The sequence below is a fragment of the Zingiber officinale genome, chromosome 4B (assembly GCF_018446385.1).
Source record: "Zingiber officinale cultivar Zhangliang chromosome 4B, Zo_v1.1, whole genome shotgun sequence".
In the NCBI taxonomy this organism is placed as follows: Eukaryota; Viridiplantae; Streptophyta; class Magnoliopsida; order Zingiberales; family Zingiberaceae; genus Zingiber; species Zingiber officinale.
The window spans coordinates 547,501-563,963 of record NC_055993.1 but is presented as its reverse complement, the minus strand read 5'-3'; the positions used below and the strand labels follow the sequence as shown (position 1 = coordinate 563,963).

At 34.5% G+C, this 16,463-nt stretch overlaps 1 protein-coding gene across 1 annotated transcript; it reads left to right on the top strand.

The window, feature by feature from the left end:
* Nucleotides 1–12,353: 12,353 nt before the first annotated feature.
* LOC121977225 (RNA-binding protein 26-like) lies at nt 12,354–13,388 on the top strand. Its single transcript, XM_042529819.1, has one exon. The coding sequence runs from the start codon at nt 12,354–12,356 to the stop codon at nt 13,386–13,388; it is 1,035 nt and encodes a 344-aa protein (XP_042385753.1).
* The last annotated feature ends 3,075 nt before the right edge of the window (nt 13,389–16,463 follow it).

The window sequence follows — 16,463 nt, the reverse complement described above, 5'->3', positions numbered from 1 at the left end:
TTTGAACTGCCTTTTCGATGGGTTAATGGACCTATGAACCTTAACCGACCTAGTAGGATGCCGGTCTGATTATGGTTCAAGTCGTCAATGGATAATTGTCAAATTGACCGGATTACAAACCCAAGCCGGATCCAGTTAAAACTTGATTCTGAATCGGAATATCACTTTCTACTTTAAAAAAAAAACATTATTATTGAGCACACTCTTCAATTCCATCCCCAAAAGTTGTATTTTCATGCCTAATTGAGTTTAGCTCTTAAACAGACCCGGCCCAAGAACACAACGTCGCACTTTGATTGACGCCCGCTTCCGAAAACATTGTATTCAAATACACACCACTTTTTAGGTCACGGGAAAGATGATCAAAATATGCCCCTGAGAGATTTGAGATAAAAAGATGGACTCTCAAGAAGATAGAAGGAGGATGGATAGTTGATCAGATCTAATATGGATCATAATGGATAATAGTTGGAGTCGGCAACTCCCTATAGGGTTCCCTCATCTCTGGGAAAGAGAATAAAGTTGACCCTTGTGAATAACTTGATGTGCTATCTCCTTTTAACCCTTTAAGATAAATGTGTCAGAAGAAGAAAATTCATTGGCTGACTCGTCGTCTCTACCTAGTAAGAACTACGAGATCATCTCAAGGACACCTTCAACATCCAAGGGTCACGCACCGACTATAAACCTGTTCAATAAATGGAACACATTAGTTGTCCACTTCCTTATTAGACAGTAAAGATCAGAGAAGAATAATCACTCATTCTTAAAATCAACATGCTTAAAATTAAAGAGTCCAACAAAAAAAAGGAGGAGAGCTCTCTCCCCTCTTGGTTCTCCTATAGCTTCTCCATTCTTGGTTTTCCTATAGTTGGATTCTCCGAAACCACAAGAATCCTAAGAATGATATTCCAAAAGATTTTGAGAAAAAGTTGTTCTTTGATAAAAGTTATAAGCTGAGAGGTTATTGTCTATGGTTGACCTTTATAGTAAAATTAGTCGGAGAGACCTAAAAGGCAGTGGCTTATCCTGTGACGAATGTCAGTGGTTCGAATTTGCTTATCTTTTGTTCATGAACTTAGCTGATACTGTGACAAACTTTTTCTATTTAGCAACGCGAGTCGAATAGGCGAATTCTTAAAGTTTGTTGCAGCATCGTTTGGACGGGATAACGCAGGCAATCTAATCCTGTCATAGGCTATAACGGTGAATATCTTTAATTTGTTTGCAAGCCAAGAATGAATGTTCCCAATATCATTCTGTTGTTAATTAAGATTGGAAATTGTAAAGCGGTTGAAAAGGGTATTCTTGTTAGAATGTATACTAAAAGTTTAATTTTTTTAAAATATTTATTATAAAATATATAAGAATCATATTTACCAAATGTCTATATTTATGCTAAGTGTAGTTGTCCATTTAATTTATATTATAGATAACATGGTGTGAAGAAACACACAGAAGTTCATGTTATCAGTTCCTTATAGATTATAAACAGTTGCTCATAACCAAGATGGAATGGGACAAACCATTGGAGTGGTTGTAGTGTAATTAGGTATTATTTTATCTTGATTAATAAATTACACTAGTACACTCTGAGTGTATTCAGCAGAACCATTTGAGGTAGTTTCTTTTTATACTGACTGCATAAAAGAACAAGACTTCTGTTATTATGGAAGTGTGTGCTCTTAATCCAGATATAATAACAAGCACATATATTTAGTATTTATTTCTTTAATTTATCAGTGGGTGAGATTTAGTTCGATAAATCAATAGACCCGATAAGTTGGAAAATAATATTATTTATAGTGTGTGTTGTTAATTATAAAAGGAAACTGTGTCCTAGTGATCTAGGTTGATAATGTTTCCAAGAAGAGCTCATAAGCATTATCATGTAAACCCTGCAGGTGGACTTAGTCCGACATGACAATAAGGTTGAGTGATAATACTCTTGGAGCTAGATATTAATTAAGTGAGATGTCAGTAACTCATTTAATTAGTGGACATTCGATATCTTAAACACAGAGAGATTAACACACTCATAATAAAAAGGAGCCCATAATGTAATTTGGGATTGGTGCGGTAATTCAATAGTAGCTCTTTAGTGGTATGAGTTATTATTGATGAACTTGAGTTGGGTGTTCGGGGCGAGCACGGGAAACTCAAGCTCATCGGGAGACCAAAATCAATTCTTTCTCTCGGTCTCTATTGTAGCCTCTTATATAAAGTCTTATATCCACTCAAAGTCTAGCCTCTTAGCCCATGTTAGGGGCCGACCCCTATCCTTGCTTGGAGCCCAAGCAAGGGGTCGGCCAAGCTAAGCTTGGAGCTAAGGCTAGGGCCGGCCAAGCCTTGCTTGGTGCCCAAGCAAGGGGTCAGCAAGTGCGAAAGGGAAGAGAGATTTTATTAAAAATAAAATTTTGATAAAATCTTTTCTTTTATGTTTCTATCCACGTGGTTTTAAAAGAGAGTTTTTAATTTTAAGATCTTTTCTTTTATAGATTTTCTACAAAGGATTAAAAGAGAGATTAGATATCTTTTCTTATTTGTAGATATATTATTTTTAAATCTTATATTTTATAAATATCCATAAAAAGATTTAAAAGAGAGAGATTTTAATTTATAAAACATTCATTTTATAGCTAATCACAAAAGGAATTTTTAAAAGAGATATTTTAATTTTTGTTTAAAATCTTTTCTTATTTGTTTAAACATGGTGTGACCGACCATAGAGAGGAATAAAAGGAAGTTTTATTTTTGTTATAAAACTTTCCTTTTTTGGATTCACCAAGGATTATAAAAGAGAGGGAGGGGGTGCCTTCATGAGACACACAACCTATTCTATTGTTCCTCTCTTCCATCCTTAGCTTGGTGGCTGGCCCTTCCTCTTCTCTTTCTCTTCTTCTTTGTGGCCGGCGGCATCATCTCTTGTGGTGCTCTTGGTGGCCAGTTGCTTGGAGGTGAAGAAGTAGAGAAAGGAGACATTGTTTTCTAGCATCCCTTGGAACATTGTGGTGGTGGCCGGAACTTGGAAGCAAGGAAGGCTTTGGTGAATTTCTTCTTGGTAGATCGTCGCCCACACGACATCCAAGAGAATGAGAGAAATACAATAGAAGATCAAGAGATTTTTGTTAACAAAGAAAGGTATAACTAATTGTCTTGTTGCGCATCATACTAATTTTCTTTGTACGAATTTTGAATTACCAAACACAAGAGGCTAACGATTCTAGGCAATCGAATTTATGTTTCAATTTTGTGTTTCTTTTGTTTTTCGATCTTGTGATTCGATTGTTCTTAATGGTTACAGAGCCGGTCCTGGTTGTTTAAAGGCCCTGGGCGAAATTATAAATTATGCCCTAATTTTATCTTAGGGGTATTACTTCTGAATCATCAAATGCATAGAGCACTCAATTAAGGTGAAATATAAAGGAGCAGCATTGTTAATTAGATAGTCCTTATTTAGTAATTATTATTTTAATTTATAAAATTTTATTTCCAAAAATAAGATAAGGAAACATATCCTAAAATAAAATAAAATAAAATAAAATATATTTTTGACACTATTCACATTCAATAAATTTTAAAATATATAAAAAAATAATGTTACAGATTTATTTATTTACTTAACTTTCAAATTCTATTTTTTTAAAAAAAAATCTTTATCTAAGAAGGGAAATCTTATGAAAAGCATATATGATCTACCATTAGATACTCTATCTAAATATAAGTAGTTTATATTTAAATAAAACAACTGAAAATCAAGAACACCCAAGAAAAATATACAAATTCACATCAAAAGGATAAATGAAGAACATAAAGCATCATCAAATCAAACTAAATATATGAATCTTCATTGATACTTGAGTAACTAAATTGTCAATATAAATTGAATCATCAAATCAAGCTAAAATCTATGAATCGAAAACGTTGCACTGAACAATATATGGCAGTCTGCTCCCTGTGTAACTATCTCATTTCAAATACTAAGGCAAAAAGGATCACCATAAATGCCCTGCATTAGAACCAATAACTCAATATTTACATGTGAAGCGTCTATTGTAGAGCCTCGAAGTCGATAATGTACACTAGAACAAAAGGTAATGGCATACCACTTTGTATGATGATAAGAACTAATATTGGAGTCATTCTGCATCTGTTAAGCTCCCCTTGCTTGTCCGCCAAACAAAAAGATTTTAAACTAAAATGTAAAATGATTTTAAACTAAAATGTTATGAATTGAATAATCTTTCAAAGAAGCAATACTTGCATCAGTTGGAGTTACTATAAATAATGGCACGTCATATATGTTATTCAAGACATTTGAATTCAGTTCTTGTACTGATGATTTTGATGATTTACTAAAAAAGCAATTCAACGGAGGTTCCAGTGTATTTCTGCAGTACGTCAATTTTTACCGTATCAAAGGGGGCTCAAGATTATAAAAATATTGAAGTTCTTTGATATGAAGTGACTGTTTGCTATATATAACCTAAGAAGTTGCAATGTTTTTGAATACACTAGTTTAAATTAGAAATTCATCTTATATTTGATACAAATTTAAGGGTTCAAATTACATCTACAAATTTAATTCCTACACAAGTACTTGGTAAGAATAGTTTAATATGCATCAATTAACTGTATAGGATGTTTTTTTTTTTGCATTCGAAGTCCATGTAATCAAATCCTTTACAACTGAAAGGCGTTTATTAAAGTACATGTAAAAACTTGATTGAAACAGAAAATAAAAATAAAAAAGATTTCAGAATAACCATGGTATTTATATTAATACTAACTAGTGAACAGGCCTACTGTGAAATGACATTCATCAACATCAAAAGATTTAGATAACTTCTAGTTTGCAAGTAAGAACCGTTTATGAAAAATATAATTAAGCTCAACAAGATGATAAACAAAGGATCTACCAGAAAAATAAATTTAGAAGAAATTATATATACTTTATCAATTTGCTGGTCTTGCTTTGCTTTAATGGCAGTCTTCACCTGATCCGTGTCTATGTTTCTCTAAAAAGAAAGGAAGATCAATTTGGGCAGAATGTAAGAGCAAAGCTAGTTAGAATATGATTAATCTATTCTACTAAATTGATTTCAACTCTTTTAATCTATTCTAGTAAGATCAATTTATACAGAGATCAAATAATCTTCATTTCCTCCAAAATGATATTCCAGATTGCAAAAAAATCAAGGAAGCTCTAGTATTAGGAAATAAGGAAACTACATAAAAGGAAAAGAATTAAGTTATCCGTCGCAAGAGAGAGCCAGAAAGAAAACCTAGTTCACGAGAGGGTGGGGAGAGAGTTAGAGAGGGCTCGTCTCACCGTAGCCGAGGGAGGGCACCTTGAAGATAGGGGTGAGCAAAAATTCGGTAAAATCGAATTAACCGAACCGAACCGACCGAATTTAGGAATTCGGTTCCGTTAATTCGGTTTTCGTTTTTTTTTTAAATTCGGTTCGGTTTTCGGTGAATTCGGTTCAGGTTCGGTTTTAAGTTGTGTAATTCGGTTAAACCAAATAAATCGATTAAACTGAATAAAAGTATTTATTAATTTATTTTTATTTAAAAATATAATAAATAAAATAAAATCTCTTCTTTTTTTAATTAAAATCAAGTAAAGTTTTAAAAATTGATTAATTCGGTCAAAAACTGAATTAACCGATCTTTTATCAGTTCGGTCGATTCGGTTTTTGTAGAGAATTCGGTCGGTTTGGTTGCTTGAAAAAAAATCCGTTTATTCGGTTTTCGTTCTATTTGGTTTAGTCGGTTCGGTTTTGACCGAATGCTCAGCCCTACTTGAAGACAGGGCTTGTCGTCGTCGACAAGGGCAGGGCGCGGCGAGGGAGGTTCGGCGAGGAGAATCGCGAGGGGCCGAGGGCAAGAGTCGAGAGAGCTAGGGCGAGAGACGGTTTTGGCGAGGAAAAGAGGAAAATATGATTTAAAAAAAAACATATATATATATATATATATATCATGGGGCCCTTGGAATTTTTGGGCCCTGGGCAGGGGCCCTGATAGCCTTGGCCCAGGGCCGATTCTGAATGGTTAAACCTAGGGTTACTATAAGGAGATTAAATATTGAAATTCGTTGAAAGACTTTGTCTAGGAAGTGGTAGATGATCCCATATCCAAGAAGGCCTAGTGCCTCGCCATGTTTAACCTGGAAGTCGATCTTTGAAATAAATATTTAATCAACTTTGTAACATGAGTGGATTTGGATCAATAATGTTAATTAAGCATAGTTTACGATCCAAGTCAAAACCTCTAAGAACAGATAAGTTGAATTTGAAATCAATAATGTTAAGTTCTGTTTACGATTCTAAATTTAATTTTTAAAGAATATAATAGGCTGTTAAGAAAGATTCGAGACTTGTATAAAATTTTTATACAAAGGAATTAGTACGATATTCTGAATAGCAACCAACAATTCTGATCCGACAAAGGAAAGAAAATTTTTTTGCACGCCATCGTCTTTAAAAATTATTTTGCATTGCTTGTTTCTTGACAGGCCGGTCTTGTTTCTTGATTGACAGCAAGGCTGGACGCCTGAGCACCAGGCTTGACATCCAAACACCACGTTCCGATTTAATCGATATTAAATAATATTTTTTGAAATCAATCTAATTAGTTCCCATTTAATCGATTATTTACGGGTAAGTTAATAGTTTAAATTGGTAGAGCATTCATATGATATGATACTATAAATTATGTTCTTTTTAACATATATTTTTTATTGTTAAACTTTGAATGGATTATAATCTCAGTTTATATATTATTAATATTCTTGTTTGAATAAATTTATTAATTTTTCTTTAAGAGGACAGTGTATTATATATTGATAAAGAGTACATTTAAGATGATAATGTATTATTGATTATCTATATTTTGAGTAAATTTGTTTTTTTTTAAGAAAATGTAATTCATAATTATATTTCAATATACAATAATACATGGAGACCTAATTGAGAAAAGCAGTTTAATAACATTGCGGACAACACATGCATCCTCCAGCTTTGATCGTTTTGCGAGAAAAATATCAAAATGTTTAATATATTACACATATGGTATGAGAATATATCGAATTATTTTAAAAATTTTAACATATTAATATATAATTTAATAGTTTGGTATTAAGTATATCATATTTATATCAAAATTTGGCAAAATTTCAATATAATATCAATATGATTCTTTTGTATATCAAATTTTTTTAGTACATATGATGTTATCAATATACTATACCAATCAATACTAATTATAATAGGATTTACATTTCAAATCAAAACCTTAGAAAGTTTGAAAAAGACTCTACTGAGTACCAGCTCTAATCATAATAGGTGATATGGTGCAAAAAGATACAGTTCGATAAGATCAGATAGTCAGGAGTCAACGGGATGTGGTAGTCAAGGACAATCAAAAGTCATGAGGGCGTGACGGTCATAAGTCAAAAAAACATGACAGCCAGCAGTTAGGAGGGGAAAGAAGTTAGAACGTCTAACGTCATCAGCTCCACCTAAACTTAATTTGAACGTGAAAAATTCACCGATAATCCTATCTTTTCTCATAGTGTGTTGTTATTTGTGTTGTTGTGGGTGGGGCTATTGTGCCATATCACGAGATCAGACGAGTTTTTGAGATCGAAAAGTTCCGAGATGCCCTGACATCATCTATTTTGCCCTTATTATTGCCTTCATTATCGCCTTCGTTGTCCACGATGATCCTACTCTTTTCTCACCTCGGAGCAGCGATGACAGACTGAGGATATATCGGTGCTAGTAGCAATGGTGTTATTCGTGCTATTATCGTCAAGGCTGTTGTTCCAGATCCTAGGGAGGTTGAGTTCGAAAACTTATGCACAAGCGATATCTCCATCTATTTCGCCCTCATCATTGTATCTACCTCCACATCTCCACCGACTAGACTCAACCGACTACCGCCCCACTGAAAGTGTCTTATATCTTCTACTTCTTCTATCTATATATTAGCAGTCAGATTGTTATATTCTCCTTTTTCCTTTCAGTCGGTAAATTTTATAAGATGATACTTATTATTTTTTAAAAAACATATTATTAAAGTTAATTATAATTATTCTATTAAGCTGGTTTATAATTATTAAATTCAACAATATCTTATTCATATTTTACGTTTAAGATCGGTATAGTAACCAAAAAAATTTCATATAATTTTAACATACAGAAATGAAATTATTTTAATGAATTATTAATTCTAAAAAATTATATTTTTAATAAATACATGTAAATGATATTGATATTATCAATTTTACCCATGAATTTATAGGGATCAAACTTAAAAAAAAAAGACAGGACTCAAAAAAATAAATATTAATATAAAAAATTGTAAAAAAAAAGTCTTCTTCTTTCTTTCAAACAAATCTATTAAAAAACAATGAATTAAGAAAAACAGCGAATCAAAAAAGAAAAATAGTTCATAGTATAGCTAACAAATTAAATTTATGATAATTTTAGAGTTGTCAGTTGATGTATTATGTAACAATCAATTTGGATGATTTAGTATCACTACAAAATATATATTATTATTATTTTTTTAAAAAAATGTGATTTATAATTGGTTGAACATTCTATTTATTCCTTCATATTTGTGTCAAAGTTGTCTTCCAATTTTTCATTTGATAAATGTGTCATACTTTATGTAAATACCAGAATTATATATAAGCATTTGTGAATCACATTGGGTCATGTTAAATTTGAATTCATTAATATAATAATTTGAGTAAATTATTATACTATGAAGACATCCTGATGTAATTTTTATAATTTATCATCTTTCACATTTGATATTCTACCATGTTCAAATATAATAGTAGTTATTATATAAATTAAATGCATATATAATATAGTTGTAGTTGTATTGTAGTAAATAATTTAATTCCTATCTTATATAAATTTAAAATTAATATATAAATTCATATTAAATGTCTAAGTAACAGGCTTTATTCAAAACACGAAAGAATTTGCAAGTATAGGTACTTGAAATTTACCGAAACTGTTCACTGTTTGTGAGGTATTCTAGAGAATAAATTTCCATTCATATGAACTAAATTTCGTGCGGATGAAATCAAACACCCTAGTTTGCCTTTTTTTAATGGCAAACGAAACACAAAACAAATCTAAAAAAGAAATCATATCACTCGCCAGGAAAAACTGAGAGTTGGACCTTCTAATATGTATCAATATAATACACCACCTCTTGATATTGGAATTTGATAGTTCGGCATGACATATATTGGCATACAATATAATAATTTGGTATTCCGCATATTGCATTAATATCAAAATTTGAGTGTAACTATGTAAAACTTATACCATATCGAAAATCAATATTTCGGTATATTAAAATTTTGATATATCATACTGAAGTTTAGATATATCAATTGAGGTTGGTATTGGCGGAGTGTTGTTTGTGCTACTGTTGTCAGGATTGTCGTTCTAGATCCTGGGGAGCAGATAGGTGGTCGAGTTCGGAAACTTCTGCACTAGCAGCGTCTCCATTGTTGTCCACGACATCATTTATTTAGCCTTCATCATCGTCTTCCTCATTGCCATTGGCGTCCACATGCATCTCCACTTGCTAGATTGAAACCACCACTGCCAAAGTGATGTTATTCATGCTGGAGACCATGACCAACCTGTCTAGGTTCAAAAGCACATTAATTTTGTCATGCATGTGCCACACCTTATCCTTCTACAAGTTGCATTGAACTTTCACTTTTAAAGGATGTTTCTCTTCTTATGAAGAGAGGAATCGAGATGCCCCTTTAGTTTTTAGTGACATAACTTCTACCCAAAATTGGAGGAAAAAACGTCTTCCTTAAAGACACAAAAATCATGCATTTTTCCCATAAAATGAAATTTGAATTTATTATCTTTGTACAAAGTGATTATATATAAAAGTTAGAACTAGAAAAGTAAATTAGTAAGTTCATAAGTGTGGCTATTTACATAGAAAGAAGTCATCATTAATTGGCTACCAAAAACTTCTTCTAAGGTCAAACTAAATATATATCATGGGAGTTACTAAGCAAAACTATAGAATCAGTTTTAAAGACCTATAGCAATGATTTTTCAACCGCTACTATAACTATTGCACCTTCTGATGGACACTTATAGAAGTTCTTAATAATCAATTTGAATAGACACTTTTGAAAGTGGTCATGACCGCTTCTATAAATTACTATGGACTAAATTGAAGGATGACTTTTAGGAGCTGTTAGTAACGCGTTCAAAAGGATGCTTTTAGAAGCAGTTTTAATCAGCCTTATAAATTACTATGCAATGATTTGAAATTCAAAAGGATGACTTTTAGAAGCAGTTCAAAACCGAATACACTAGTTATAGGAGCGGTTAAAAACCATGGCTAATATTAATTACCAATTTAAAAAATGATTCTATATCATGTTATAAGTTTAGATTTCTAAACCTAATGCTCCAATTAAATCAATTAGCAATATTCATATTTCACTTTACAAATCTAATTTATATTTATAACACATAATATTTATCCGATTACCAAATCAACAAGTCATATTCATATTTCATTTCAAAACATTCATAACACATAATATTTAACTTTATACTATACCACTGACAGAATACTTTCTTCCATGTCTAAAATTTATATAACTTTCAATAACCAATTTTCTCCACCAAAAAAGCATAATAAGATATTTGCTCCAAGCGACAAATAAATATTCTTTCAAATCTATTGCCTTGAGAGAGTATAAAGGATTTTTAAGTTCTTGAGATGCGAGACATTCTTCTATTTTTTTTGCAAATTGTAACCTTTGTATACATTGACAGATGAATCACACACCTACATGATCAAGCTCATGTAACATAGATAATTATTAGCTCCAGGATTCGCCACAAGTAACATGAATAAATAAACAAATTCTAGAAGTGTGCTTATCATGACAAACATATAAAGAACTCACTGAATCCCACCTTAGTAATGCAAATATCATATCATGCAACAATTTATATGCCATCTGGCACTATGTGAAGCAACTGTTTATGTGTAAAAACCATAAATCAAAATTTGCTGATTTGACAAACAGATAAGATCCATCGACTTGAATAAAATGTTTCCTGATGTTTGTATCATGCTCTTAGCTCCTACAGAAGGTGCAAATCTCAAATATGAAAAGTCAGTGTTTTATTTTTTAAACGTTTTAACTCGAGCTATTTGACTTATTAAGGTGCTGTCCTAATACCTGCCGTGCTTTCCTTGGACATGCATCCAATCTTATTGTCATGATTTTTTTAAATTTTGATTCGTATTATATTGTATACATAATAAATTCTATATACCCACCATATTTGCCTCTTATGTCAAAATAATGCAATTAATAAAGGTTATCAGAATCAATATCTTACCTATCAACCATAGGGAGATGAAAGAAAAAAAAATATGACAAGTGATGCTTACTCTATCCAAAAGTGCACTTGCTAATACTAAGGTACCACAACCACAGCCATAGCCACAAGCCAAAATCAGGTACAATCTTGCCACTTATATCTCCAACCAACACCAAATAGAAATTTGGTTTAATTTAATACCCAAAGAGAAATGGATGTGGCTGACATGCTACAAATTTTCACCTAATCAATTTTGATACGGTAATAAAGAAGGATCGAAGGAGGGTCAAAGGGAAAAAAAAAGTTTGTTAACATAAAGGTCAAGGTAAAAAATAGTTAAACGCTTCGGTCAGCATATCGGACCAGACGATTGGGAGGCCTCGGTCGGTCGGGCAAGGATGCCGAACGACCATCCTTCGATTGCGGCGACTAGAGTAAGCTAAGCGGCAATTTGCGACAAGCCAGTCCTCATCGATCGAGCGACATGTCCGGTCGAATAAAGGTCACCACTGACGGTCGAGAAGTAGAGAAGGCGACATGCTAGTAGCTTTGAACTACACGATCGAACGGGGACAACCAATCCGAGCGGGATCCAATTGGCTTACAGTGAAACCTGTTGGAGATTAAACTTTATTTTGATGTTGATAAAATTTGTGAAGGATGAGGTGGCAAGTTTGACCAAACTTTGTGATAGGATTGTTGAGTTGTCATGATAGGATAAGAGTTTCGTAGAGATAGAATTAAAAAAAAAAATCTTGATTATTAGTGCTTATCCAATAAGCCTATAAATATGTACCTCTTTTCAATGAATGAAGTAAGTTGTGTGTATTGTTTTATTCTCCTCCTCTCCATGTAGAGATTCTTCACCTCTTCCATATTTTTCTTTCTATAATCCTTTTATTTCTTCTCCAACAATTCTTTTTTTTTCAACAAAGTGGTATCAGAGCCATGTCGATGCTTCCTATCCCTCGTCTTGTTGATTTGAAGTATGGCAATTGGAGTATCCAAATGAGTGCCTTACTGGAGAGCGAAGGCTTGTGGGATATTGTTGAAAGAGACTATAAAGTGCCTCAAGAAGGAGTCGACCAAACGGAGGCAGAAAAGACGACAATGACGGAACAAAAGAGGAAAGATAAAAAAGCTCTTTTCTTTATTTATAAAGCTCCTGATGAAGCTACTTTTGAGAAAGTAGCCGAAGCTACAACTTCCAAAAAGGCATGGGAGATCCTACAAGTAGCATACAAAGGTGATGAAAGAGCAAAAAGTATTCGCTTTCAAATCCTGAGAGGGGAATTTGAATCGTTGGAGATGAAAGAGTCGGAAAATGTATCAGACTACTTTACAAGGGTATTGGTTATTGTCAACCAATTGAGAAGAAATGACGATAACATTGAAGATAGTCGCGTCGTAGAAAAAATTCTACGCTCGTTGGAACCAAGGTACGACTATGTAGTTGCGGCTATAGAAGAATCAAAAGATGTGAAAGAAATGAAGGTGCAAGAATTATTAAACTCTCTACAAGCTCATGAAGCAAGAATGCAAAGAAGAAGGAGAGAGCCAATGGAGCAGGCTCTACAAACCAAGCTCACCATTATTGACCAGAAAGAAGAGTCAAAGACCGAAGGTTCGCAAGAAAATGGTAGTGGCCGTGGTAACTACCGTGGACGTGGCCGTGGTAACTACCGTGGACGTGGCCGAGGTAGAGGCCGTGGCAGGGGCTTTGCTCGAGGCCGAGGAAGAAGTAAAGACAACAATCAAGATAGAGACCAAAGGTATGACAAAAGAAATGTAAGATGTTATACTTGCAACAAATTTGGTCATTATGCAACAGAATGCCGCTCTAACAATGTGCAAGGGAATGCTAATTACGCGTCAAAAGAAGACAATGACAATGATGTAGTTTTGCTAGCAAGAAAGGATGGAGATTCCACAAACAAGAATTTGTGGTATTTAGACTCCGGGGCAAGCAATCATATTTGCTGACGTAAAGATATGTTTGTTGAGTTGGATGAAATGGTGAATGAACAAGTTTCATTTGGAGACGCGTCCAAAATCCAAGTAAGAGGCGTCGGTAAGATTCTTATCAAACTTAAAGATGAATCTCACACATACATCACTGATGTTTATTATGTGCCCGACATGAAAACAAATATTATTAGTCTTGGACAATTGCTTGAGAAAGGTTTTAATATGCAACTAAAAGATGGTAGTCTTCGTCTGAGAAAACAAAGCAAACTTATTGCTCATATTCCTATGTCTAAAAATAGGATGTTTTCTCTTGATATTAAGCATGTTACTGCAAAATGCTTAAGTGCATGCATAAAGGATATTACATGGCTATGGCATATGAGGTACGGGCATGTAAACTTCAGAGCTCTAAAGCTTCTCTCAAGCAAAGGAATGGTGAATGGTCTTCCTCATATTAATGCTCAAGATGATATCTGTGAAGGGTGTATTCTTGGCAAACATCCTAGAGCAAGTTTCTGAATGAATCGCACAATCGAGCTAAGAAACCTCTTGAACTCATTCATACGGACATATGTGGGCCAATCACTCCGACCTCCTTTGGAGGTCGTCAATATTTTCTAACCTTTATTGATGATTTAAGCAGGAAAACTTGGGTCTATATTTTGATGAATAAAGACGATGTTTTTGAGAAGTTCAAGGAATTCAAAGGATTGGTAGAAAATCAATCTGGCTATACTATCAAGGCAATGCGGTCAGATCGTGGTGGTGAATTCACCTCAAAAGAATTTGAAAAATTCTGCAAAAATCATGGCATATGGAGGCCTTTAACAGCACCTTACTCCCCTCAACAAAATGGAGTTGCTGAAAGGAAGAACCGAACTATTCTCGACATGGTTCGAAGTATGCTCAAAACGAAAGAAGTACCCAAAGAATTTTGGGCCGAAGCTGTAAACTGTGCGGTGTATTTGCTAAATAGATCTCCTACAAGGAATTTAGAAGGAATTACACCTCAACAAGCCATCTGTATCTCATTTGAAGATTTTCGGGTGTATTGCCTATGCACACATTCCAGATCAAAGAAGAACGAAGCTTGATGACAAAAGCTTACCTTGCATTTTCATTGGCTACGATGCAAGATCGAAGGCTTACAGACTCTATAATCCAGTGAACAAAATGATTATCATAAGTAGAGATGTTGAATTTCAAGAAGATGGTGCTTGGAATTGGAACACTAATATGGTGATGATTCAAGAAGAAGAACAAGTGAAGGAGAAAGAACCAACTCCACCACCATCGCCTACTTCTTCATCACCCTTGGATGAAGAAGATCCTCCACCACAAAAGACAAGAAGTCTTCAAGAAATATATGAGGTGACAACTCCACTTAATCTCATTTATCTTTATGCTAATGAAGAAATTGTATCTTTTGAAGAAGCTATTAAAGATAGCAAATGGAAGAAAGCCATGGATGAAGAGATGAAAGCAATTGAGAAGAATGAAACTTGGCATCTTACTACTTTGCCCGATGGCCATAAACCCATTCGTGTGAAGTGGGTTTATAAGTGAAGAAAAATGCTCAAGGAGAAATAGAAATGTATAAAGTGCGACTTGTGGCAAAAGGTTACAAACAAAAGGCCGACATTGACTACGAAGAAGTGTTTGCTCCCGTTGCCCGAATGGAGACTATAAGGTTGATAATCTCTTTAGCCGCTCAACTAAAATGACAAATATTTCAGCTTGATGTTAAATCGGCATTTCTTAATGGCTACTTAGAAGAAGAAGTCTATATTAAACAACCGGCTGACTACATCAAGAGGGGGCAAGAAAGAAAGGTGTTGAAGTTGAAGAAAGCTTTCTATGGCTTGAAGCAAGCACCGAGAGCATGGAATTCAAGAATTGATGCATAATTCAAAGAAAATGGCTTTATGCAATGCCCATATGAGCATGCTATTTATGTAAGAGCAGACAATGATAACATCTTATTGGTATCATTATATGTAGATGATCTAATCGTGACAGGAAGTTCGCCTCAAATGATAAAATCTTTTAAGGAAGCTATGGCAAAAGCATTCGATATGACCAATATGGGACTTATGTCCTACTTTCTCGGCTTGGAGGTGAAACAAGGAGTTGATGGCATATTTATGACTCAAGAACAATATGCAAAGGATGTCCTCAAGAGATTTAGAATGGATGATTGTAATCTAGTTAACACACCGGTGGACTGCGGAACAAAGCTATCCAAGAATGACGAAGGAAAGACGGTTGATCCCACACGTTTCAAAAGTTTGGTGGGAAGCTTGCGGTACCTAACTTGCACTCGACCAGATATATTATATGGAGTCGGTCTTGTGAGCAGGTTCATGGAAGAGCCTAAAGAGACTCATTGGAAGGCAGCCAAGCAAATCCTTCGTTATGTCCAAGGTACTATGAATCATGGACTATTTTATTCTCACTCTAATAATTCTCAGCTTGTTGGATATTCAGATAGTGATTGGGGTGGAGACTGTGATGACCGGAGAAGTGTTGGTGCGGGTAGCACTAACGGTCTAACCTATGTTTTGATGAATGACAAATAGGTTAAGTTAGTTTTGTTGTTGTCTGACACTTTGATCGAGTGTGCAGGAGAAGTCCATACAGGTCGACGGGCTGACCGGATGTCTGGCACGAAGTCTAGCTAGGTTGACGGGCTGATCGGATAGCTGGCAAGAAGTCCAAGTGGGTCGACGGGCTGACCGGACGCTTGGCGAGAAGTCCAAGCGGGTCGACGGGCTGACCGGACGCTTGGCGAGAAGTCCAGACGGGTCGACGGGCTGACCAGACGTTTGGCAGGTAAGTAAGGTAAGTCACTGGAAGGGAGTGACTGCGAGGACGCGTTCCCGGGAAGGGAACATTAGGCGTCGATCCGGCTTAGATCCATTTCGGATATCTAAGTCGAGATCGTGACTAGATTCCGGTCTCGGAAAGACGGAATCTAAGTCATACTATTTGTGCCAATTCATACTATTATAAAATGTGCTAACAATCTATGTTGCAGGTTATATATTCCCTCGGACTAACTTTGTTTTGCAGGAAAAGGGAGTTTTCTGG